At 37.7% G+C, this 23,745-nt stretch overlaps 5 protein-coding genes across 6 annotated transcripts; 1 reads left to right on the forward strand and 4 right to left on the reverse strand.

Annotated features, from left to right (window-relative positions):
* Nucleotides 1-24: 24 nt before the first annotated feature.
* Nucleotides 25-2,677, reverse strand: LOC133846181 (polycystin-2). The gene has a single exon (XM_062280984.1). The coding sequence runs from the start codon at nucleotides 2,595-2,597 to the stop codon at nucleotides 381-383; it is 2,217 nt and encodes a 738-aa protein (XP_062136968.1). The 5' UTR covers nucleotides 2,598-2,677; the 3' UTR covers nucleotides 25-380.
* A 3,156-nt stretch (nucleotides 2,678-5,833) lies between these two features.
* On the reverse strand, nucleotides 5,834-12,308 carry LOC133846183 (venom acid phosphatase Acph-1). 2 transcript variants are annotated; one of them, XM_062280987.1, is made up of 6 exons: nucleotides 12,221-12,308; nucleotides 11,143-11,610; nucleotides 8,176-8,274; nucleotides 7,673-7,756; nucleotides 7,317-7,475; nucleotides 5,834-6,709 (listed from the first exon to the last, which is right to left on the reverse strand). In XM_062280987.1, the coding sequence occupies exons 2-6, from the start codon at nucleotides 11,299-11,301 to the stop codon at nucleotides 5,999-6,001; spliced, it is 1,212 nt and encodes a 403-aa protein (XP_062136971.1). In that variant the 5' UTR covers nucleotides 11,302-11,610; nucleotides 12,221-12,308; the 3' UTR covers nucleotides 5,834-5,998. The 2 variants fall into 2 exon arrangements, with proteins under 2 accessions (XP_062136971.1, XP_062136970.1); XM_062280986.1 differs by having other exon boundaries at nucleotides 11,732-12,289.
* A 1,624-nt stretch (nucleotides 12,309-13,932) lies between these two features.
* On the forward strand, nucleotides 13,933-15,052 carry LOC133846185 (mitochondrial 2-oxodicarboxylate carrier-like). The gene has a single exon (XM_062280992.1). The coding sequence runs from the start codon at nucleotides 14,036-14,038 to the stop codon at nucleotides 14,951-14,953; it is 918 nt and encodes a 305-aa protein (XP_062136976.1). The 5' UTR covers nucleotides 13,933-14,035; the 3' UTR covers nucleotides 14,954-15,052.
* A 200-nt stretch (nucleotides 15,053-15,252) lies between these two features.
* Nucleotides 15,253-18,015, reverse strand: LOC133846184 (lysosomal acid phosphatase). Its single transcript, XM_062280988.1, has 5 exons — nucleotides 17,813-18,015; nucleotides 16,588-16,686; nucleotides 16,439-16,522; nucleotides 16,214-16,372; nucleotides 15,253-16,142 (listed from the first exon to the last, which is right to left on the reverse strand). The coding sequence occupies exons 1-5, from the start codon at nucleotides 17,939-17,941 to the stop codon at nucleotides 15,435-15,437; spliced, it is 1,179 nt and encodes a 392-aa protein (XP_062136972.1). The 5' UTR covers nucleotides 17,942-18,015; the 3' UTR covers nucleotides 15,253-15,434.
* Nucleotides 18,016-18,314: 299 nt separating this feature from the next.
* Nucleotides 18,315-20,937, reverse strand: LOC133846182 (prostatic acid phosphatase). Its single transcript, XM_062280985.1, has 5 exons — nucleotides 20,445-20,937; nucleotides 19,662-19,745; nucleotides 19,444-19,602; nucleotides 18,853-19,380; nucleotides 18,315-18,669 (listed from the first exon to the last, which is right to left on the reverse strand). The coding sequence occupies exons 1-5, from the start codon at nucleotides 20,742-20,744 to the stop codon at nucleotides 18,478-18,480; spliced, it is 1,263 nt and encodes a 420-aa protein (XP_062136969.1). The 5' UTR covers nucleotides 20,745-20,937; the 3' UTR covers nucleotides 18,315-18,477.
* Nucleotides 20,938-23,745: the final 2,808 nt, after the last annotated feature.

The following is a 23,745-nucleotide window of genomic DNA, read 5'->3' on the forward strand; positions in this document are numbered from 1 at the left end:
ACTCCTCTTAATGACAAATTCAGACTGCAATTGGGCATTTTTAATCAGTTTATGGTGCTTTTAGCAAAAGTAAACAAAAGAGCAATAATAAATTTGAATGCAACTCTCGTCGCTTAGCAAAAATAATTGGCTGCAGTGAACGCAGTTATGGGCCACATTGAGCAGTGGATTAAATGGTTTGTTTTGAAGTTACATTTTTGTCAACCACAGCAATTATTTATGCAAGCAACAACATACTTATGTATGTGTGTGTAGTTGACTGTGAATGTGTGTCAAGGTCTCGTGGCTTATTGGGAAGGTTGCTGTAGTTTAATGAACTTTAAAGTTCATTATTTTAAAGTGGGTAATTGTAGCATTAAAATGTCTGTGTTATTTTATAATTAAACACTGTAATCTTCATCGGATTCTGAGTCTCCTTCCTTGGGCGATCTTGGTTTATCCTTTTTAGTTTTATCCACATCCAACTCCCAGAAGTGTTCCAACAGTTGCATTTGAGTCTGCATTACGCTTGCAATATTATAAAGTCGAACAATGCGTTTCTTATAATTCTCATGCTTCGTGGCCTCATCCAAATTTTCATCGCCCCGTTGAAATCTGATGGCCAATGCATGATGTTTGGACTTAACGCTCTTCTTATGTCTGTCATCCAAAGTATATTTGACATAGTCAGCCACCGTGCGATTACCGCTGCGATATCCACGATTGATGCAGGGCACCTTACGGAACATTTCAAAGATACCGTGGTACTCGACACGCAGAAATTGAAGAAAATTAATCGGCTGTTCTGCTTTGGCATCACGCATCGACTTGGCATAAACGAAGTATCCATTGATCGTCGAGACAAATACGTTAATCAGCAGCTGTGCAATCACAAAAGTGAGTATCAAATATAGGATTATGCCCATGGGTTTTCCGCCATAGAAGAGATCATTGGGACTGATGTGCTGGCTAAAGCCAAATGAGAAGCACAACGAATTGGCAATGCTTCTCATGATGTAATTGAAATTCATCGTATTGTTGCCATTGATGATTGCCACAGCGATGCCAAATGCGAACAGGAAAATGGAGATAAGTAATGCGGTGCTCGCCAGAGCTTGCCACGCAATAAACAGAGCATGTGAGAAGAGCTGAAAGACGCTGGAAAATTGAAGAACCTTCCACAGACGCAACGTGGTAAAGAGCACAAGGAGTCCGAGGACAATGCTGCATGCATCCTTCACAATCGCGGGTCTCCGAAAGTCCAGAAATTGCAACTTGTTCGCATACTCAATTTGCTCGAGCAGCCTCGCGACCATGAACTCCTGCATGATGATCAATATGACCACCACAATATTGAGCACCAATATGATCAAGTCTAGTATATTCCACATGCTGCGCAGCTTCGATGGCTCGTACCAAAGTGTGACCACCAGTGTCTTGGAGAACTGAATGAGCACCAACACATATATGATGGACACAATTAAACCGAGTGTGCCCAGCTGATCCAAGACTTGCAATTTAATGCTTTGGACATCGACACGGGGTTCCAAAGTGCCAAAAGGCGTTCGCTCCACCAGCAAATTGCAAATGGTAAAGATATTCGCATCCGCATTGTATAAAGTGAAATCTATGAAAACAGCAGCGGTCTGTGTATTCACCCAATTGTTTTGCTCAAGATAATCAAGCACCTTCATGCTATTGTTGCGACTACGCGCCAACATTGTAATATAACCCATTGTCTCTGGAAAATTGTCACAGTAGCCGGTGTGCTTAGGATTCAAAAAGATTTTCTCCAAAAGACTGTACCTAACCGACGACGGCAACCATGGCAAATAGATATTCCAATATTTATCCGTGTAAGCCATGCGTTCGTAGGGTAACTTCCAGTTGGGCATATAATCAAGACTAGAGAACTGGGGCGATCCCCAACCGAGATGATATTCCTCTTTGCGTCGCAGCTGACGCAATCGAATTACACCAAGTTTGGCAGTTTGATCGCCATACATCCAGGACCTGTAGCCTGTTTCCTTAACCTTCGAATCGAAGGCATTGATCAACGACACTTCTAAGAATGTGTAGAACTGATCCAACTCCTGTACGTAGTTCAAGCCCAAAGTATAAGTACGGTTGGTCGAAAATATTTTTTTCATCATAGCCGTGTTGTAATAGAGCAGCTCGTCTCGTGTCACCAGCACCACAGAAGTCAACAACAGGAAATAGGTGCCGTAGAGACACAGATCGAGGGAGATCAATTGAAATTTCAGATTGAGTGGTTCATTGATATGATCCTGTCCGTGTCTCAACTGGGCTCGCAATATATTCAAGCGCATTTTCAAATATTGAGTGCGAGTGTGCACAATTGGACGCCTCTCGTTCAGGAACGTTGTCTGCAAATTCGGCCAAGTGGCCTTATCGATGGATATCAATAGGAATTTAATTGTATCACTTAGCAGAAATTGGCCCAGCACCACAAGAAATACGTGCATCGCAACTGTCTTGATCTTAACCGATTCGTGTTTGCAGCCCGAAAAGTGCCAAATAAGTGCCAAACAAGCAGCCATTATTATCAGTGTAAATAAGAAATAAATCAGCCTATCGCTTAAAAATCCGATTTTCATTGTGATTAATTTTTCAGTTTTACAAGCGAACGAGTTGATGTATTGTTTTGTTTCAAATGTTTCAGGGTAATAGTAAAAGTGTACAACTCAAATTTTAAGTTGTCATAGCAAAGAGGCAAAGCAAAATTGATAAACAAGTGGTAATGATGCTTTCAGTGTTACTACAATACAACTTTAACTTGAACTTGGTGAATTTAGAAATTTAAAAATTATTTACAAGCTGTATAATAATAAATGTATATAAAATATGAAAATACCTTAGACCAATTACTTATTAATTGCTAACTTATAGTTATTCATAGCACTTTATATTTTATATATGGGTAATTCCATGACGGAATTTGTCCCGTGCGAGACATTTTACAGTGCTCTACAGTGAAAATAACATAACTAAAACAAATTTTAAAAATAAGTGAATGTTATTCTTAAAGCTTTAGCTTTAGATAAGCACTATATTTAGAGCTAAGATTGATTTTAGGAATTTGTTCTGTTTTACGATTAAATTTATAAATTCGTTCATTTTTTTGGTTTTGCGTTCGAATTGGTTAATTTTTGCAACTATCACAACAGAAAATAAAACAGAAAGAAAATTCCAAAACCATTCTTAGCTCTAATTAAAGTACTTATCTAGAGCTATAAAAATAAACTTTTCTTATTTTTAAAATTGTTTCAGTTTATGTTATTTTCAATGTAAGGAGTCTCGCACGGGACAAATTCCGTTATGTAATTATATTAAAATTATGAAACCAAATTTTATGTTTTGTAATGGTTCTATCCATGTAAAACATTATATTTTTTGTGAATATATTTAGCTAGTTTTTTTTAATTTGAAGATCACAAGAGACTCTTATCTTAATTATTTTTATTAAAATTTTTAGTACTAACAAATTTCCAGAAAAAAATGTATTTTCTACTCGATAAATCGTGCTGCTTTTTTTACTATTATTGTAAAAAAGGTTTGTGAAGGTCTGGCAAATTTATTAGACGTATGTATTATTTCGCACACATTATTATGCTGGAATTAGGTGATAGCTGAGATGGGTCAAGTGTTTCACCCACAAGCCAGTAATTTTTTAGCTCTGCTCGTAGACATATGGCTGGGCTAACAAATCTACTTAGAGAAGCAGAGACAAGCTCAGTGAGTGAGAAAAGTTTTCGGTAGAGAAAAGTTTTTTAGAACTAAGTGCAAGTCTTTGGGTAAACTTTAATTTTTTAGCATCAAGACGACTGCGACTAAGACATAAAACCTTTTTGGTGGCTAACTTCGTCCACAGGTCGCTTTTCGTTTGGTTTTTGTTTTTGTTGCAGTTGCAGTTGGAGTTCTTATGGGCAAGTGGAGTGCCCACATCTCTTTTTGGCTTTTTGTGGTCAGCTTACTAACGACTTTTCGATACGAAGCGAAAAACTTTGCGCTTGGCCTAGTAGATAAAATTGTCGATTGCAGGTGGAGCCAGAAAAGTGCCGAGGCGGCGTCTCAGTGTGAGAGACACCTGCTGCTGCCGCTGCTGCAACGTAATCCCCTAGAGCTGCTGCAACTGAGATGGGATGCATATTAATAAGCTGCACAAATGTTTGCCCGCTGCCAGGCTCTGCTCTGTGCAGTTCAGTCTTTTAAAACGGCACAATAGACTCGCCTCCGCCTTCCGCCTTCCATCTCTGACTGCACTGTCATGCAAAACATGTTTGCCCAGCCAAAGGCAACCGCTGTCATGGCTGAATTCCGTCGGACAGGCCAGACCTGGTCAGTACAATGTACAAAGGCTCGTTTGTTCCTTGCTTTCTTCACTCAAACTGTTTGCCGTTTAGTTTCGCATAAACTGCGTAGACCCTGTAAAACGCATAAATCTTTGTTGGCACTGGCTCAATGCTGTTTCAGCTTCTATGCGCCTGCTGCTGCAGTTGCTTTGGCGTCTTGTTTGTTGCACGTTTCATTTGTCAAAAAGGTAGTGGAATTTTATTACCGACACTGAGTGCAGCATTATTGCAGCTCACACAAATGCAATGAGAAGGAGACGCAGTGAGAAATTAAGAGTTTGTGGTTGAATTTTTATGAAGTGCAATTGAAGTAGTATGTAGAGTGTCATAGTACGTGAATTAGTGATAACAAATTCAATAAGCAGATACTGTGTTTCACAAAACCGCATTCGAATTAAATTTCCATCAAAAATGTATGAAATCCAATTGTAATTAGTAAATTTTAGGCAACGCTTAGTTTAGCTGCGACTTAAACCGACAGCTATTTACAGTTTAGGTACAACTGTTTTTCTTATATTTTCGTTGCATGCTTTTAGGCTGAAAAAGTTAATCAAATTTATGTGTGCTACAAGAAATAAATTAAACCAGTAAAATTTGACTTTTACTTTACAGTCGAGATAACATATATTTTCTGTGATATTAATATGGAGTCCAAATACAGCTACAGTTAAACAGACATGTCGTTAGTCACAAGAGAAAACTACATACATATGTATATATAAATATGCAGATTTGTCTGGCATTGCGTCTACTTCCTTTATGTACTCTGCCTTATAGTGCCACCAAAATCAAATTAAGCAAAATTAAACGCAACAACAAACAGACAACAGACAACACAACAATAACGACTACGAACGAGCTACAGAATATGATTCCTTTATTTTATTTTTATTTTATTCCATTTGTTTTTTTGTCTTTTCTTTTTTTGGCAAGCGCACACAGCATATGCGTCCCGTTGACAAATAAAGTTTACAGATATGTGCAAAAAACAAACCAAAAGAGGGAGAGAAGCGAACTCGTTGCTCCACGAGAGAGACAGATGGGCAACGCACACGAGTAAACAATGGGAAGTTGGATGGGAAGTGGAGAGTGGGGAGTGGGGAGTGCGAGAGCTATGGCAACTTCAGGCTTGGAGCATAGAGCAGGGAGCTCTGCTAATGTACACAGACAACAACTCCCCAATGAAATAGTTTATGGTAAACCGCAATGCGAAAAATGTCACCTCTTGGCAAAAATGAGCAAAGCCAAAGGGCGGGCGAGATTCAGACAGAGACACAGAAGCTCACAGAGAGAGAGGAGAGAAGCGAAGTAGAGAGAAGGCTATAGAAGTGCGGAAGTTGTTTGCGGAGCTGGCAAAAGGCAGAACGGAAGCGGCCTATTGGGCAATGGCGGCGCCACAAGCGGAAATGAGCCAACTTGGCTGCCACATGAGCCTGCCCGCCTCTATGGTTGCCTGGCGCGAACTCAAACACTGGATGAAGGACAATTGCGACTCGATCTTTAATAAGTTTTTGCATTATATTGCCAGACTTAAACTAGTTGTTGACCTAACTAAACTTTAAGCTCCCTGAGTTTTGTGTTTGTAGCACCTGTAAGATTCCAGAAAAAAGTGACATATGTTTCCTATCATCTAATACATTTTATATCTAAGGTCCGCGTAGTGGTGGCTCTGTGAACTGTTGATTTTGGGCATCACAACGATTGGCATCTGCCTCGGTGGGCACCACATCCTTGGCCAACTCCAGCAGCTTGTCCAAGGGACACTGGAAATCACAGCCGGGTACAGTCAACTTTTGAGCCGGCGCCTTAGGATTATTGCGGAAATAGATCTCCACCCAGTAATCGCCGGTGTCTTTGTTCTTGTGCAGCTCGAACAGCGCCATTACCGAGTAACGTGGCAATTGACGTTCCCAGATCTTGAGGCCAGACAGCACATTGACCACCGTCGAATCGTGCCCAGTATAAATGAAGAGTTTCCGTTTATCGGGCTTTAATGTGGCATTGCGCTTCTGTTGCATTTCATCGAACATCTTCTTGAGGAACGGACCCGCCTTTATCTTTTGCATCTCGGGTGTGTAAACATTGTAAACATAGCTCTGTTCAGTTAGGAACTGCATCTTCTCGGGAAAGTATTCCTTAGTCCAATCGGGTAAGTCTAGTCCCCATTCCTGCTCGGCCAGCAAAGTGAGATACAGCGACTGCACATCTTCGGGCTCTTTGAAGCTGAGTCCAGTGTGGGAGGCCAGCTCCTTGTACATTTCCAAATATGGTGCAATTTCAGCCTTCACTTCAGGCAGTTCGTATACCTCGTGCAGTGCCTCATAGTATCGAGGGCAGGGTGTGCGAACGAGCAACAACTGTGAAAGGAACAGAAGGAAGTAATTAGTTGTAAATATACTTGTTTTCATTGGCATTTCACATGTTGTATACTAACTGCCATATTTTCTAAATTTAATTCATTGGGATTTTAATTAAAATCCAATTAATGGATATGAAGGGATTTAAAGGAATTCTGCTTCAAATTAAATTTGTGGTTCTAATACTTTTTGTAATGAATTGGGCAAAAATAAATGAATAATTCATTTTATAAAAAAAATATACATGAGTAGTTAATTGTGTGGTTTTATAATGAGGCAATATTAAAATTTAATTGTGCACATTATTAATTAAATGAAGTAAATAAAGTTATTTAATTAAAAGTATTAAACGCTAGTTTTTTTTTAAATCATAAAAGAAATGCCAATTTACACTAAAGGCACATTTAATTGTACATACAATAAATACATTTAATTTGAAATTAATCATTTGGATTTACGGCTTGAATTAGTTTCTTAGTTTGTTTGTAGACAAATGTGAAATGGAATTAGACCTTAAGTCGGTCAGTGCGAAAGGGAAAAGATGAAATAGGGTATAAATCAATTTGAAGTGATGATGATGGCATCATTATTGATAGCATTGACGTACCGTATCCTCGTTCAGCTCCTGTGAGAACACTGGAATGGGCTGCCAATTGTATTTGCTGTTCCATTCCATGGCCGTCCCTTTCGGAGGAAAGAAGCTGGCCAAAACCGTTTGCATGGTCATGTGTGTGCGTGGCACGCCCGTTGCCTGTGCGTGCAACAACTGTGAAGAGAAAGAGAGAGAGAGAGAAAGATAGCGAAAAAGACGTAGAATTGAGTGATGAGGCAAACGCGCTTGAGCTTTGCAATTTGTAAATGTCCGCACTATCAGACACCCGTCCGTTCGTCCGTTCGTCTGTTCGTCCGTCCACTGGAAACGAGAACGGGTATCTGGTGGTTCGTTAGCGTTGGGTTACTCACATCGGGACTGTAGTAGGGTGCCAGAAATTTGCCATAACGCTTACGCAGCCAGCTCCCAATGTTGAACAGCTCGCGTTTGCCATTCTGAGCGTTGATTTATTACATGGCGTGGGCGGATGGCACGTGAGACAACAGCCGAAGAATTCGCAGCGACAGAGAACGAAATACAGAGAGAACGGGACTTATATAGCAACGTTATAAAATAATAAATGCCTTGCATTTTTGCAATTGCATAAACATATGCATGTGTATATGTTAATGCAACACACACACACACACAGCAGAAGCAAAAGAAGACTCAGAAGCAGCGGAAGAGGCAAAGGCAGAAACATCAAGCCATCTTCCTCCTCCGCTTATACACGACAAACATTTGCATTTCAATTTATTTAAATGCTTTGCTGCTGCGGTTTTCGGGTTGAACGAGAAAACTCGTAGGTTCTCTTTTTTGGTTTTATTTGCGATTTTTTGGGCAAAAGTTGTGCTGCAACTTGTTTTCTACTCACATTTGTTACTTGTCCCCAGCCAAATGGATAGTAGGTTTCATTTACATAGGGATCCCTTGGATATGTGTCCGCCGGTGTGCGTGGCCCATGTCGGAAAACCTGCAAAATGTTTGAGAAAATTTATGCAGTGTTAGTGAGCAGATTTGTTTGCTTTAATTAGTTCAATGCAATGGCGCTAGCTTCAAGTAGCGCAATGTTTAACATAAAATAATGATACAAAAATATACATATGTTGAAGGCATGTGTTATATGATTATTTATATATGGATTCTTTTTTGGCAAATATTTTAAAATATTTCAATTTCATTGGAAAGCCATTCGCATGAATTCTACCCACTATCTATTGGGTAAAAATATATTATACATATTATATATAAATATAATAAATATATTATATTTCCTACAGGAAATGTATGCAGGTGCTTTAGTTGAAAATATAGTATATTTTCAATGTTATAGAGTATTAGTTAGCTGTTTTAGTTGACAATCTAATATGTTTCCAATAGTATATCATTATACCAAATATTTTAGTATTTTTTATTTCGCAGTATTAAATACCGTATCATCATATCATGCGTATACTTTATATTCAGCTAGACAAGGAGCGAATAATTTTTCATCATCAAAACCTTTCTGGATGAGTTACCATATGCCAAATAAGATAATTTCGTAAAAAGTTTATAAAAATAAACATTCAAAGATATTTTTGCAGTAATATTAGAAAAAGGATTTAAAAATGAAAACGTAGTTTTCTTAAATAAATCTAAATTTAACATAAACTCATCTTATTTCAATTTTTGAAGCTCATGTCATTGATGCTTTAATGTGGGTGTCTGGTCAATGTCTAATGACTCGACGAAAATGAAAAGCAAAACGACAACGGCAAAAACAATTACAAGAACAACGAGCACAATGAGAATGACAAATTTAAAACGCGCACGCGACTCTGATAAGCAAAAACGAGAACACGTTCGTGTGAAAGAAGGAAAGACAGAGAGAAGGCGAGGCAGTCACTCAAGCATGTGCTGCCAACACCCGCAGCGATCTCCGAACACTAGAAAGAGGCAGAACTACAACAACAGCTAGAAGCGCAGCTGCAACAACAACAGCCAGAGGCGCAGCTACAACAACAGAAACATCAACCACAGGGAAACTTTGCTGTGGTCATGCACGTTTTGGCCACATTACAATTAAAAAGATTTGCGGAAGTATTTCCCAGCAGCAATTGCGATTCGATTTGAATCGCGCGTGGACAATTTGCTGATAAGAAAACCTATCAGCTCACAGCTTTCAGTTTCCAGCCTCACCTCGTCTGAAGGTCGCCAGCCGTGAACTACACCAGACTATCAGCTAACTAAGTCGCCAGTGCATCAATATTTTGATTTTAGTTTGTACGAAAAAATTCAAATCTACATTTATGTAACAAAAGTGCGTCGCAATTTGTGGACTGACCATTTGAAATACATCGCTAGACTGGTTTTATTTCTTTTTTCTTGTGATCTGGTGAAACGAGTATCTTAAATTGTAATTAAGCGCGTTTGTAGCCGGTTTTAAATCTGTTTGCCTTTGTTTCGCACCGCTGTTTGACGTGGATGACGCGTATTACAGATTTATCGTTAAGTTGTTGTAAGATTTAAATAATAAGGAAATAACATTGACATTACATGCAGAAATATATCCGAATAAATAAGTGTTTTACAATAAGTCCCTATCTTTATTTCTATGTTTTTCAACGGATATAAATCTTTATCTACTTGCGTTTTTTTAAGCGCTTTATCTGACAAAGTCAAGTTCAATTACTTTATGACTACCTTTTTAGACTTGTCCTTGAAAAAGTGTGTCAGATTATTTATGGCCTTAAATCACTATCAAGCATAGTTAGGGAAAGTTTCTACTTCATGAATGATTAAAGAGATACTGGGAAATTTATCTTCAACTTGACAGATTGACTTGCACTTGGGAATACCTTTGGGATAATCACACATTATATGCATGGGTTGAATGTACATTGAATCGTGTTCAAGTCGTCATTATTATTATTACTCAACAGTCTATACTTAATGTGTGCTATAATTAGAATGCTGGCTTTAGCATTGTGTTTAATCTCAATTAAAGCAGCTGTTAATATTTCAAAACACACTTCACATGTCACTCTGTCAGTTTTTGTTTGCCGTTAGCTTCGATATGTTATGCTTATCGAATGTGTGCAAATTTACCCACCTTCTAATTGGGTCGAATGTATGTTAGTTCTCGGATCACCCTCACTTTCTGTCCCGAAGATACATATTTAATGGGAATTCTCATTCGTACAAATGTAGCTCTCTTATCGTTCGACATACGACTATTGCCACTGCCCGCAACGTACTAAATTAATATAATGTCATGCAATAATTAAATGCCACGCTACACTCTGCTACACAATCAGCAAAACAAATGTGCTGACATGAACAGCGTATAAATAACTTGGTGTACTATCAAAAGTATGTATTTTTATTTTATCATTCATACTATGTAAATGGCATTGACTTGCCAATGTCAAGTTTACAAAGTTAACAGTCCAATCAGCTAATTTTTTAATTAAATTAAATATGAAACGTGATGATAATGACTACTCGAAGAAGTTACAAGCATTCTCAGTGTACAATCAACGTCTAGCAGAATTGCATAATATACGGAACACTCGTTGAATATTCTACATTGAATTTTTAAAATTTTTAAATTTATGTAACATATAATAAATATATGTGGAATAGAATAAATTATATCGATCACTGATTGTTCTTCAATACTTTCCCGCACCTTAAGAATCACTATTTTATTCACTTGTTTAGCCACTTTAGCCAACACACTTAGCTCACATTCAAAACGCAATTCATGCTGCACAGTGTGATAAACACAGCTGATTTGATTTCCAGTCGTTCGTAGTTCGTAATTCACCGTTCGTTGCTCGTCGGCTCACAGACTTACCACATGCAACAGCTCAAGGGTAGACTCATCGGTACCGGGATCGGTAATTTTACCCGTGATCACCGTGGTGTGTGTGAGGCACAAGATCAGCAGCGCCAATGCAATTAATCCGCCCGTCATCGCTAGACAATGCCTTCTAGTGAAATGCGAACGCGGCATTTTGTAGACCCGCTTTATATGATTTAGCCGGTGCTTGAGATTGGGATTGGGCTTCGGATTTTGGTGCCGAGGGGGGTCTCGCGGTTATTGTTTCTGTTTTTTTTTATTATTGTTTTTCTATATAATTTTGCTGAGTTCGGAGCGTTAATAGCGGAGCGGGAACGTTGACACGGTCCGAACAACCACAAAACACAGTTCAGAAGACGCACAGACAACTTTTATATTGTTTGTTATTTTTATTTTGTTGCTTTCGTATTTGATTTTTTGGCTTTTTTGCGTTTTTTGTGTTATTCGGCGTCTTTAATTATGCTGCTCATAAAACAAGAATCAGCAACAGCAACAACAAACTGAACACCAACAACAGCAACAACAACAATTAGCAAATTAACAAATTGAAAATTAAAAACAAAAGGTATTGTTGTTAATTTACCAAGACGCTGGGAACGGGTTTTGAGGGCGCCTTTCTTTCATCAGCATTTGAATACGAGTTTTCGAGCTCTATTTGTCTTATATTTCTGTTATCATCCAATGCAAAGACAATAAGAAATATGGTTTTACAATATGTTTGGCTTTGACAACTGAACTGACATTGTTGCTTGATGAGACGCGTAATATTTTCAATTTTCGACAAACCGTGAGCGGAGATAAGCGAACAACTCGATAACGGATAGCCGGATAATGACGGATAACGATTGCGGGCGACGAACAACGGATAGTTGTCAGCTGTTCGGCGGAGCTCTTACGCCGTACTGTCTCAATTCGCACAGCAGACAAAGTCAAAGCCCACGCAACGTTGTCCAAACCTCATAGAGAGAAACATATGTGTCTTTTATCGTTTCATTATCGCCAAATGCTTTCGTCACCGTTTCGCCGACGATTCTGACAATTATATTATTTTTATTCCGATTGTGATTGTTACTTTTAGTAGTTATTGTTGTTGTTGTCGTTGTTGCTAGTGTTGTCGAGTCGGTCTATTGTGTGTTGTGCTGTCCACAACTGATCGTACATTGAGCAGCAGCCACAACAATGCCCCAACATTTGAAGCATTTTAAATCTCGCTCACGCTTTACATATCAACATTTACATTTATAACAAACACACTCACAAATAAACATATACACACACAATCAGAGCCACACAATCACATTGGAAATCACATCTGCGGTCTTCTTCGGAGCTGCCCGAATTTATGACCAAAGAAATTCGTCACCGAATTTTCGGCCAATAAATCTTGGCAGGTGGATTGTTTGTTTATCGAACTTATGCTAATTACTTATTATGCAAGTTTGTTTTTGCTTGTTGCTTTTAATTGCTGTCAACGTTGTTAAATTGCCGAATTTAAATTTACATGTCACTTTATAATGCACGGAAGTTGTTGCTGTCCTTAAACGGCTTGCGTATACTTAATATGTATATATTGCTAATTACTTCATTTCAATTTAACACGTGGAAAGCTACCAACTCCAACTGCCTGACTTGCAATAAGTGCACAGTAATTTTTATTAGATCTGTGAAGCTCTCATTTCACAATAGTTTATAAAGGGGAGTATCAAAAATAAATGAGTTTTACAAAATAGAATTCAAATATACATATATTATCAGTAAAATAATAGTAAAATATAGAATTTCAAAAACATATAAAGACGAGCTTGTTAAATTTGTACAATTTTCTACTCATTCCAATCATTTCATTCATATTGTAAATTATGCAACCCAAAAAATGAGTTTACAAATAAGTTGAGTTAAGTGGCATCGCTTAATAAGTATTTGTTTGAAATTACTTTATTTATTTATTAACTTTAGTAATTCCACATCAACTAATATAATGCTTGTCAAACTTTAATTTTAATCAAAAAAAGCATTGTAAGCTAAACTTTCTTCTTTTAATACACAAATATCAATTTTATATATTAAATAAATGTTTAATTCAATACCTTTTAAATTGTATTTATTTATTTGATAATTTTTATCATTTTATTGTATTTTCGCAAATAAACATATTAGTTATGTGGTGCTCAAACATTCTAGTTATCTAATCTTCAAGGCTTATCAAAACAGTCTGCAAAAAAAAAAGCATTTGTTTTGATTGTTGAATGGATATAAATATTGACATGACGCATATACAGTGCTGTTCAGAACTATTCAAACCACCTTCAAATATGGCAGAGAGCAGTAAGTACTACACGCACACTAGTTTTCAGATTGGCATAGGTTAATTTAGTAGCGTGCAAATCAATCACACAACACTCATAACGAGGTAGAGCATTTATATAATATTCGCTTGATGTTAATCTATAGTTAATTTTAGTATATTAGATACATATGAATATAATATATATTTAAACGATATAGAAGAGTTAGGCTTGCAATGAATTAAGAGCTCCAGCCAATAATATTGTGTCAATTTATAGTCGAAATCTGACAGCTTTAAATAAGTTTATTCATACAATTTTTGTAGTATATGGAGTTACAATTAAATTGAATTAAAAGTGTATCAACCAATTGTCTACATTAATTTATTACTAAGCTTTTAGTGTAATACATTTTAAAATGCAAAATTAGTTTTCATTTGCAAGATTAAATTATTAAACCTAGTTAGCTTAGTCTCACATTCATTTTGAAATATGATTAAATAAATATTACTTTCACTTTGTTTTTAACTTTACAACAAAAAGCAATGCACACCCTTTGAAATTATAAATTTTAATCCGTTTTTCCGATTCAATAGCCAAATATGAACACCTTGAAATATACCCCGGACATATCCCCCGGTAAGCAAGCTGGCTTTCAAGTGCTAGCTGGCGCATCCGCCGGATTCCTTGAGGTATGTCTCATGCAGCCCCTGGACGTGGTCAAGACACGCATGCAACTCCAAGCCAAACCATCAGCAGGTTCATCTGAAGTAATTTACAATGGGGTGCTCGACTGTTTCGCCAAGATGTACCGTCAGGAGGGAATTCTATCGTTCTGGAAGGGTCTGCTTCCGCCCATTTTGGCTGAGACCCCAAAGCGAGCCATCAAGTTTTTGGTGTTCGAGCAGACGCGACATTTCTTTCAGTTTGGCTCACCGAAACCAACTCCGCTCTCGTTTTCGCTGGCTGGCATGACGGCTGGCGTATTGGAGGCCTTCGTAGTGAATCCCTTTGAGGTGGTGAAGGTGACACAGCAAGCCGATCGTACAAAGAAACTGCGAACCTCGTACTCGGTGGCTCGAGAAATCATCAAAAGCGAGGGCTTCGGAAAGCGGGGACTGCTAAAGGGTGTAACTGCAACAGTTGGTCGCAATGGCGTATTCAATACGATCTACTTCGGTTTCTATCACACGGTGAAGAACATGGTGCCAAAGTCGGAGAATGCGTCCTGGGAGTTTGTACGAAAGATCATTATCGGCTTCACGGCGGGCACTTTGGCCTGCCTCTTCAATACCCCCTTCGATGTGGCGAAGTCTCGCATCCAGGGACCACAGCCAGTGCCCAATGAGATCAAGTATGAGGGCGCTTTGCGAACCATAGGCATCGTTTATCGCGAGGAAGGCATCCGTGGTCTGTATAAGGGTCTGTTGCCTAAGGTGATGCGCCTGGGTCCCGGTGGTGCAATTATGCTGCTTACTTTCGACTATGTCTACGAATATCTATTGACGAACTATTCATAGTAAATTCGTATTTTTACAATCATTCACCTATGTCCGAGTATGATCAGAGAATGAGTCCAGATGAACACAGTCAATAAAATTCAGAGTAGAAACCTAAAACTCAGGCGTATAGTTCCTTAGGAAGTTGATTTGGGAAATAGCTAAATGTCAAACTTCTGAGCAAATTTCGTAATTAGCTTTTGTGGTTTAAGGTCTAATGAGACACTCAGAACTGAAATTCTAGTGGAAAAGTTTTCTGTGGTCGACATATGGTACAGATCGATTTCTTGAGTGTTTCATAGCCATACAAGTCAACCGACTTAAAACAAGTAAAAAATTAGTTTTAATACAAGTAAATAATTTAGTGTGGACAGAAATATATTTAAACTATACAGATTTGTGTAGACAGTAATCTTTAGACTATAAAGAGTTTAGAGTAGATAGACATATAGTTAGACTAAACACAGTTAATACTATTGGATTGGACTGAAAGCGTTTCACACTAGTGATAGGTAATAATCGTACCATCGCTGGTGCCCTTGGCCACACACATCTGCTCGTAGGGTGCATCGGGCAGAACGTTTTTGGAAAGCTCCACCAGCTTGGCTACGGGACACTGTTTATCGCAGCCAGGAACTTGAAGTAACTTTGGCTCCTTGCTGGGATCGTTTTGGAAGTAGATTTCCACAAAATACTCGCCGGTATCTTTGCGCTTGTGCAACTCAAAAGCAATAAGCGCCGAGAAGCGAGGCATCTGTGTGCCCCACACATCCAGAGCACTCAGCACATTTGCCACTGTCCAATCGTGGGCGCAGTAAATAAAGAATTTTCTATCGGCTGGCTTTAGTTCTCCTGCGATCTTTGCCTGCAGCTGCTTGTACAGATCGGCCAGAAAATATCCGCCCTTAAGTTTTTTCATCTCATCCGTATAAGCATCGTAAGTGTAGGATTTGGATGCCAGAGGTCTCATCTTCTCGGGGAAATAGTCCTTGGCCCATTCTGGAACCTCCAGACCATAAGCCAGCTGAGTTTGCAACGAGATGTAGATATCAGTAACATGATGCGAGTATGTGACATTGAAGCCCGTCAACTCATGCAGTTCCTTCATAAGTTGTGCGTTCGCCTCGTGCAAAGCAACAACTTCTGGTGTGTGCATCACCTCCCAAACTGCCTCGTAGTAGCGGGGACAGGGAACCTTCTGTCGCAAACGCTGTGAATAAATGAAATTTATTGAAGTGAATTGCCATAAATTAATAGGAGGGTGGCATCCTGCATCCTTACAAGGTCAGTTTTCTCTGGTTCGGTCACAGTTGGAATGGGCTGCCAGTTGAGCTTCTTGTTCCACTCCATGGGCGTATTCTCTGGCGGGAACATGCCGGCCAACACCATCTGCAATGATGCCATGGTGCGTGATGATTCTGTGGATTGTGCGTGCACCGTCTGTCAATTGTTTGAATATCGATTAGTCACAAATTTAGCTTTAATTTATATGTTAATAAAACCTACATCCGGGCGATAGTAGGCAGGCATGAATTGCCTATACCGTTTGCGCAGCTGCTTTCCAATCTTGTAGAGCTCCAATTTGCCACCCTATTGATTGCACAAATATATATTAGATAAATATAATAATTTAACTAAGTATTCCACTGACTCACATTAGTTAATTGACCCCAGCCATAGGGCTCGTATGTTTCGTTCAAGTAAGGATCCTTTGGATATGTGTTCACAGGTGTGCGTGGTCCATGTCGAAAGAGCTGTTGAAATAACATTCACATTGAATATTTATAGTGCATTCATTAATCAAACAACTGTGGTTTTTAATTATACACAAACTCTAATTAACTTAATATTATAGCTCTTTGTTAGTGCAATAAAATAGAATTGCAATTATCAAATGATGAACACAGTTAAACTTATGCCGTCTATCTACCTACTACAATCATTATTATGTTTATAAATAATTCAATTTAAATGGTAATTATATGTTATTCATTGCAGAAGATATAGAAATCCCAGCAAATTCAACATGTATTATATCTATGCAAATTTAACTTTAAATGTTTAATTCTTTAGAACTTGCTGCAGGGTCTCAGCTAGTCAAGCAAATCGCGTATAGCACATTTTTAATTGTTTTAGTATCCCATTAATATTATTAGTTTATAGCATTGCACATATCGTTATTTGCAGCAAATGTTAAACTGGCATTTGTTGAGTTTGTACCGGTTTCGTCGGCATAATTAATGTTCAGCTTGGTTGGCGCTTTGTTAAGTATACGCAGTGTGGTTTAAACTGGTCTAGTTAAACATTTTGCAATGTGTTCTTGAATTCGCCTATTAAATACCCTTTACTTATGGCAAGTGAATGGCATTTATTATTGACTTGCTGCTTACGAAATATATGAGAATACACAGGAAGTATTCTTTAGCAATAGGTTGTTGGCTTGAGGTAGAGATAAAATTTTTATTATCATTTCTCCACGTTAAGCAGTCATGTATCTATATTAAGAACATGTGGCAAATTTTTGTTTCACAATTTATTATATCTGAATTTTGGGAGTCACTAGTCACTTACACTCTACGTTGCATATAAATAAATTATATTTAATGACATGTTATTACGTAGCACATTAATCAGAATACACGCAGAAAGTTCAGTTTCTCATGCTCTATAGTAACACTCGAAATTAAAATAATAAATTGCGCTGTAGCTTCACTTGCATTAATCAGATGCCCTTAATTGCGAAATTGAACAGATTACTTAAACAAACTCGAAAGCCGAAAACACATAATTTGCATCATTTTCTGGTCTAGTGATTGTGTGAAATTATTGTTGAATTACATTAAATTTGGCACTTTTTTTTAATTTTTTATTTTTATTTACCAAAGTCACAAGTTCCAACGTAGAATCTGAATTAGGCTGCTCGTCCTGCGAGTCCTTGACAATGCCACCGCTGACGAGCAGGCAACAGCCAAGGCAAAGCAATAGGCCGACGATTTGCTTGGCAAACATTTTGTTTGGAGCGTTCAATTGCGCGTACTTCCAACTGCGTTGAGACTCAGGCGTCTAGTGACTGTGCGGATAGAGATCGAGCTGCTTTTAAGTCGCGAATATGTTATGTAGAACAAATTCGAGAGAATTGAGAATATATACTTTCTGTATTTGCGTTATCTTTGCGGTGCGACTGCGAGTGTGAGATTGCATTCATCTCTTTCGCAGTGATGATGATGACGATGATGATGCGCATAAAGAAATAAAAAAAGATGACAACAAAATAAAACGGTGCTTTAATAACACACAAAATTAAATATAATTCGCTTGAGCCCATAGAATTCACTGACAATAAGCGAATTACCTGCCAAAAAAAACGAAGCAATAAACACAAAGATTTTAATGTTTATTTTATTTTGATTCTTTTCCCACGAAATCGCGGTTAGCAGCTACTTTCTAATACTGACTTTTGTCTGAGTATAAGCCGCAAATTGTTTAACATGTCTAACATACATATACATATATATCAATAATATCATTGTAGTAATAATAATAATTTACTGCTGATCAATTGGTCGTGGCGGGGGTTCCACGAAATCAGGGCTTCGAGCGCGACAACGTTGCTCCAGAGGTTCATTTGGAAGCACCGCTTCACTCAGCTCGATGAGACGATGCAGTGGACACTGCAGCTCGCAGTCAGCCAGCTTCAGCTGCTCCAGGCAGCCAAACTCGTCGTTACGGAGAAAGATCTATAAACAAAGAAAGTTCAATTACAATAAAGTTTGACTATGCAACATTGGAACTACAATTATCTTAACTTTGAACGATAAGAAGGAAAAAAACTTTAGGATCACTTTTCTAAGTTGTGATTTTGCAATCGAAGTTATGATATATAAAATGAAATATATAAAATTAATTGCAATTTCCCCTACCTCTACATAGTATTCGCCCGTCTGTCGATTCTGATGCGTCTCGAAGATGGCCATCACAGCGAAGCGTGGCATTTGACGCTTCCAAATACCCAGAGCAGAGAGTATATTGCCCACAGTCCAGTCGTGGCCCGTGTAGATGAACATACCGCGATCCTTGGGTCTCAAAGTACCAGCCTCTTTGGCCAACATTTCATCGTACATCTTGCGCAGAAACGGGCCACCCTTGATCTTTTGCATCTCGGGCGTATACGCATTGTAAACGTAGCTCTGCTCGGCCAGAAACTGCATGCGTTTGGGGAAATAATCCTTGGCCCAGACGGGCAGCTTATAGCCAAACTCCTGCTCGGCTAGTAGTGTGATGTACAGCGAGTTGACGTCCTCGGCATTCCGCATGGGCATGCCGGTCAAGTTCGACAGTTCGCTGAGCATATCTGCGAAGGGCGCCTGCTCGGCCATCACTTCAGGCAACTTGAATACCTCATCACGAGCCTCAAAGTAACGTGGACAAGGTGTTCGCACCAACAGCAGCTGCATAAAATAATAGGCGCTTTGTTTTACTCTGTTTTGCAAGTAATTGAAGCTTTCGCTTACCGAATCCTGTTCAAGGGGCTCAGATACAATGGGTATGGGCTGCCAGTTAAGCTGTCGATTCCATTCCATCGCCGTGCCACGCGGCTCAAACATGCTCGCCAATGTAGTTTGCAGTGACATCAGAGCTCGCGGTGATGCTGTGGCTTGAGCATGCAATCTCTGGCAGAACAATGTCGGAATTAATATCGAACAGGCTCTGCACACAATGTCTTACTTACGTCTGGTCTATAGAAAGGTCCCATGAAGTCACCATAGCGACGATGCAGCCAACGTCCCATATCGAAAAGCTCCTTTTTGCCGCGCTGCACGAGAGTTGATTTAAAAAAACATTTATTTTGATTAATTAATTAATTAATACTATTACTTGATAAATGCGATAATTTGATTGATATTTCAAAATCTTTACTATAATATTTTACTATATGAATGTATATTTTATGGGAAGTTTTCTTGAATGCAGCTACCATTATGAAGAGGATTTTTTAAAGAAACTTGTTTACTTATCTATTAAAATGTTCTTTACACATGAAAAATTGTTCTACAAAAATGTAAATGGTAGCAAAATTCTTTTTCAGAGCGAGGACTTTAATTGAATACAAAATTTAGTATGCAAAATAAAAAAATTGTAATAAAAAATGGCATTTGAAAAATGAAATCAAAAATATTGCAATCCGGTTACTTAAATAACAATTACGGATACAGATTTAGTTGAGGAAATAAAAAGAGAACTGATATAATTACTTTTGAATGGATTTTGGAATTTCTGCTCACCATTATAAATTTATTTAGTTTTGGTTTCTCTTTACTTTCTAATCACTAATTTAAATTTGTCGTTATTTTGAGTTGGATTTATTTTACAGTTTTTGTTTGTGATTTAGATTTGTCAATTTTTCTTCTCTTTACTATCTGATTCCTAATTTAAATTTGTTGATTTTTGCATTCATTAGCAATCTCTGATTTAAATTTGTTGATTTTTTATTTGTCTTCACTCTGTTACTCACATTTGTGACATGCCCCCAGCCGGTGGGCTTAAAGTTATCCTTGACGTAGGGATCCCTGGGGAAGGTGTCAACAGGAGTGCGTATGCCATGCCTGAACACAATGTGCACCAATTCGAGTGTAGAGTTTGTTGTGTTTGGCCGCGTCTTGAAGCACTTGGTTGCCGCCCGATGCGCTGCCCATGGCGGCTCTTTGGACTCCACTTGACTGAAGACACTGATGGCAACGATTGCGAGGACAGCACCAGCGGCCAGAGCACTCATTGTGAGCAATTGTTTACGCGTGCAGCGACCGAATATCATGTTGAAGCTGTTGTCCCTTATATATCCCGAGATTCACGCCAAAATCGAACACACAAACAATACTTTTTGCGGAAGCCAAAAATAAACGCAAAGTCGTAAGTATTGTAAAACGTGATTTTGAATTTTGCGATTTGTTATTCGCATGTAATGTGAAATTGTCAACGATTTCGTTTCGCGGGGAGCGTTTGTGATTGGCATGTGTTTTTGCCAGCGCTGCTGAGACTCAAATAAAACCTAGACAAGTGGATGCGGAGAACTTAAAACGAGATAAATCAACGGCCGATTACATTGTTGTTACGCTTGTTGCTACGCTTATTGCTGTTATTGTTGCTGTTGCTGTTGTTGCTGCTGTCGCTGTTGTTGATCATTCGTCTGTTTGTCGTTGTGTTGCGTCAGTTGACGGGGCGCTAACTGTAAATACGAGCGCAAATACGAGCACGAACACGATCATTAACATGGGTGTGAGTGCGAGAGCACAGCTGACTTTCCAGCGAAGCCGAAACAATTAATTGGTAATCTACAATTATTTTAGTTACTGGTCTCACTCGCGAATCAAATCAAAATCAAATTCAAAAATGTTACTCTGCTCTATTTTTAGCCTTAACCAGTTTCGCATATCTTTTTTGGATTTCCAACAAACGCATTGTTGTTAATTCAATTACTGCAATTTAAAACCTGTGTTCATTATATAGTACATCTATTTGAAAATAACTTTTTAGCTGTACCAGATTAAATCGATTTTACTGCGTCGATTATATTATATTTTTATGATGAGATTTTAGTTAGCAAATGAATGCAAATTATTATAATGATGTTTCGGAACAATCACACATATTCATCTTGAGGGTGGGAAATTGATTTGCTTGCAAATTATTGTTGTCTATTAATGTGAATCATGATGAATTCCGTGTACTTCTGAAGCACATTGTTCCACTTATCACATTTCCGCAAGAATAAATCAAGTATCGATCTTGAAGTAAAATTCTACACTCATTTCATATAATGAAGTAAAACTGAAAAATACTGCAAAGCACTTCAAATTGAAATTTTTATTAATGTACTTACTTTTTATTAAAAGATTCATCAAGACACACAGACTTTATCTTCAGCTATAAAATTTATCTCTGAATCTTCTGAAGATATTTCATAATATTAGTATTAAGCTTAGCGAAAGTGAAAATACAAGTCAAGTTACCTAGTTAGCTCTTAAAATAGACACAAGACAAAAGAGGTAAGAATATTTTCCCAAGTCACAAAGATATTAACTGCTTAATAGATTTATAATTTTGTGCGTTAACACACATTGCTCTCTTCACGCCGAAATTCAAGCACAACAATCAGAATAATGCTGACACCAAAAAAAAAAACATGAAACAAACTTGTGATATTTTGCACTAATTATTTGGTTGTACACATTTTTTTTGTGCTCTCGTACTCTATTGACACTGGGCTACAGTCATAATTATTTGTGTTGTATTTCGGTTTGTACATTGTTTAAACAAGTTGTTTGGCTTTTTTGTGGCTGCCATAACAATTAGACGCTCTGGCAAACAAATGAATAATATATGAGACCTCTAGTTGCTCTTTACAAAAGTCATATATAGAAGTTTAGATACTATAACAGCTCACATAAAACTATTAGATAAACTCGTTACAATTTCAGCGTGATTAGTTCAGTGGTAACAACTTTGTAGAATGTATTTTATAGTAGTTAATGGTTTAAGTGTGGCATTCTTTTTTATGTCTGCTACTCGAAGTGTATATGAAGACATATCCGACTGCAGCTTAATTGCGTTGATTGACAATCTGTATATTTTACACTCAATTACATATTTTGAACATAATATAATAATGCAAAATTAATCGGTATATTTCAGTAATTCTTCGGTATATTAATTTTGTATATTTTTGCTTTGATTGACAATCTGGTATGTTTTGAATGTAATATTATACCATATATACCAAATATAGCTTTCGGTATGTATTAGTAATTTTTCGGTGCATTTGGTATTCAATAGAAACTGAACTGTTTTGCTCTTATTGAAAATTGGTCTTAAGACGGGTATCTCACTGTCGAGCACACTCAATGTACCTTTCTTACTTGCTTGATTCTATAACCATTTAGTTGTTTTTTTTTTAGGCAGTGGTTAATCAACAGCAACAGGGTTAGCCGGTTGGCTTTTTAACACTCCAATTTCGAGAAGCTCTTGAAATGTATTTTTTGGAATTACCTAAACCTCTTGCTAATAGAATACCTCCCTCGTCTCTTTGCTTCTTGCCGTTCAGCTAATGGCTAATTAATGCATAGAACCGTTACAATCTGTCAGCCTCAATGTCTTTATATGTACGAAGTAGAACTTCCGAAATATGCAATTAGCTGTTGAAGGAAAAATAAATACAAAATTGCTCTGAATAACTCAAATTGGTGACATAGACACTGGCGACAGCTCACGTCAAGTGTCTGTAGACTTGAACTTAGAATTGAGTCTGGTTTAATCGTATAGTTTATATAGCTTGATAATTGCCAGAATACCTGAATATAAGTACTCATTTAAAGCATACATATAAATCGAAAAAACAGCGGGGACCACCTAACAGATCAGTAGATCAACAAAACTATGAAATTGCCATTTGAATTGCGTCAGCTAAAAAGGCGATAAGAATTTGACAGCAACGTAGGAAATTCCTATCAACAGCCCCAATGGAGAAACAAACTATTCAAATAATAGAAGGAAACTGAAAGCTGAATTAATCATTAAGTAAACTAAATTCATCATGTTAAATGAAAATGTGAAATACCGGAAATAAGGGAAATGTGCAATGAAATATTTATAGTTTTTGTGTGTAAACAAAAAAGATACTTTTATTTTTAAATTTTTTTTAGAAATGAATACGAAAATTTAAATAAACATGTTTGTGCAGATTGAAATGATTAGAAATCAATTGAATATATTAAAACGTAATTTCAAACATAAAACACAAAAGCAAATTTGGGTTTCAT

This window comes from Drosophila sulfurigaster, chromosome 3, assembly GCF_023558435.1.
Source record: "Drosophila sulfurigaster albostrigata strain 15112-1811.04 chromosome 3, ASM2355843v2, whole genome shotgun sequence".
Taxonomy (NCBI): domain Eukaryota; kingdom Metazoa; phylum Arthropoda; class Insecta; order Diptera; family Drosophilidae; genus Drosophila; species Drosophila sulfurigaster.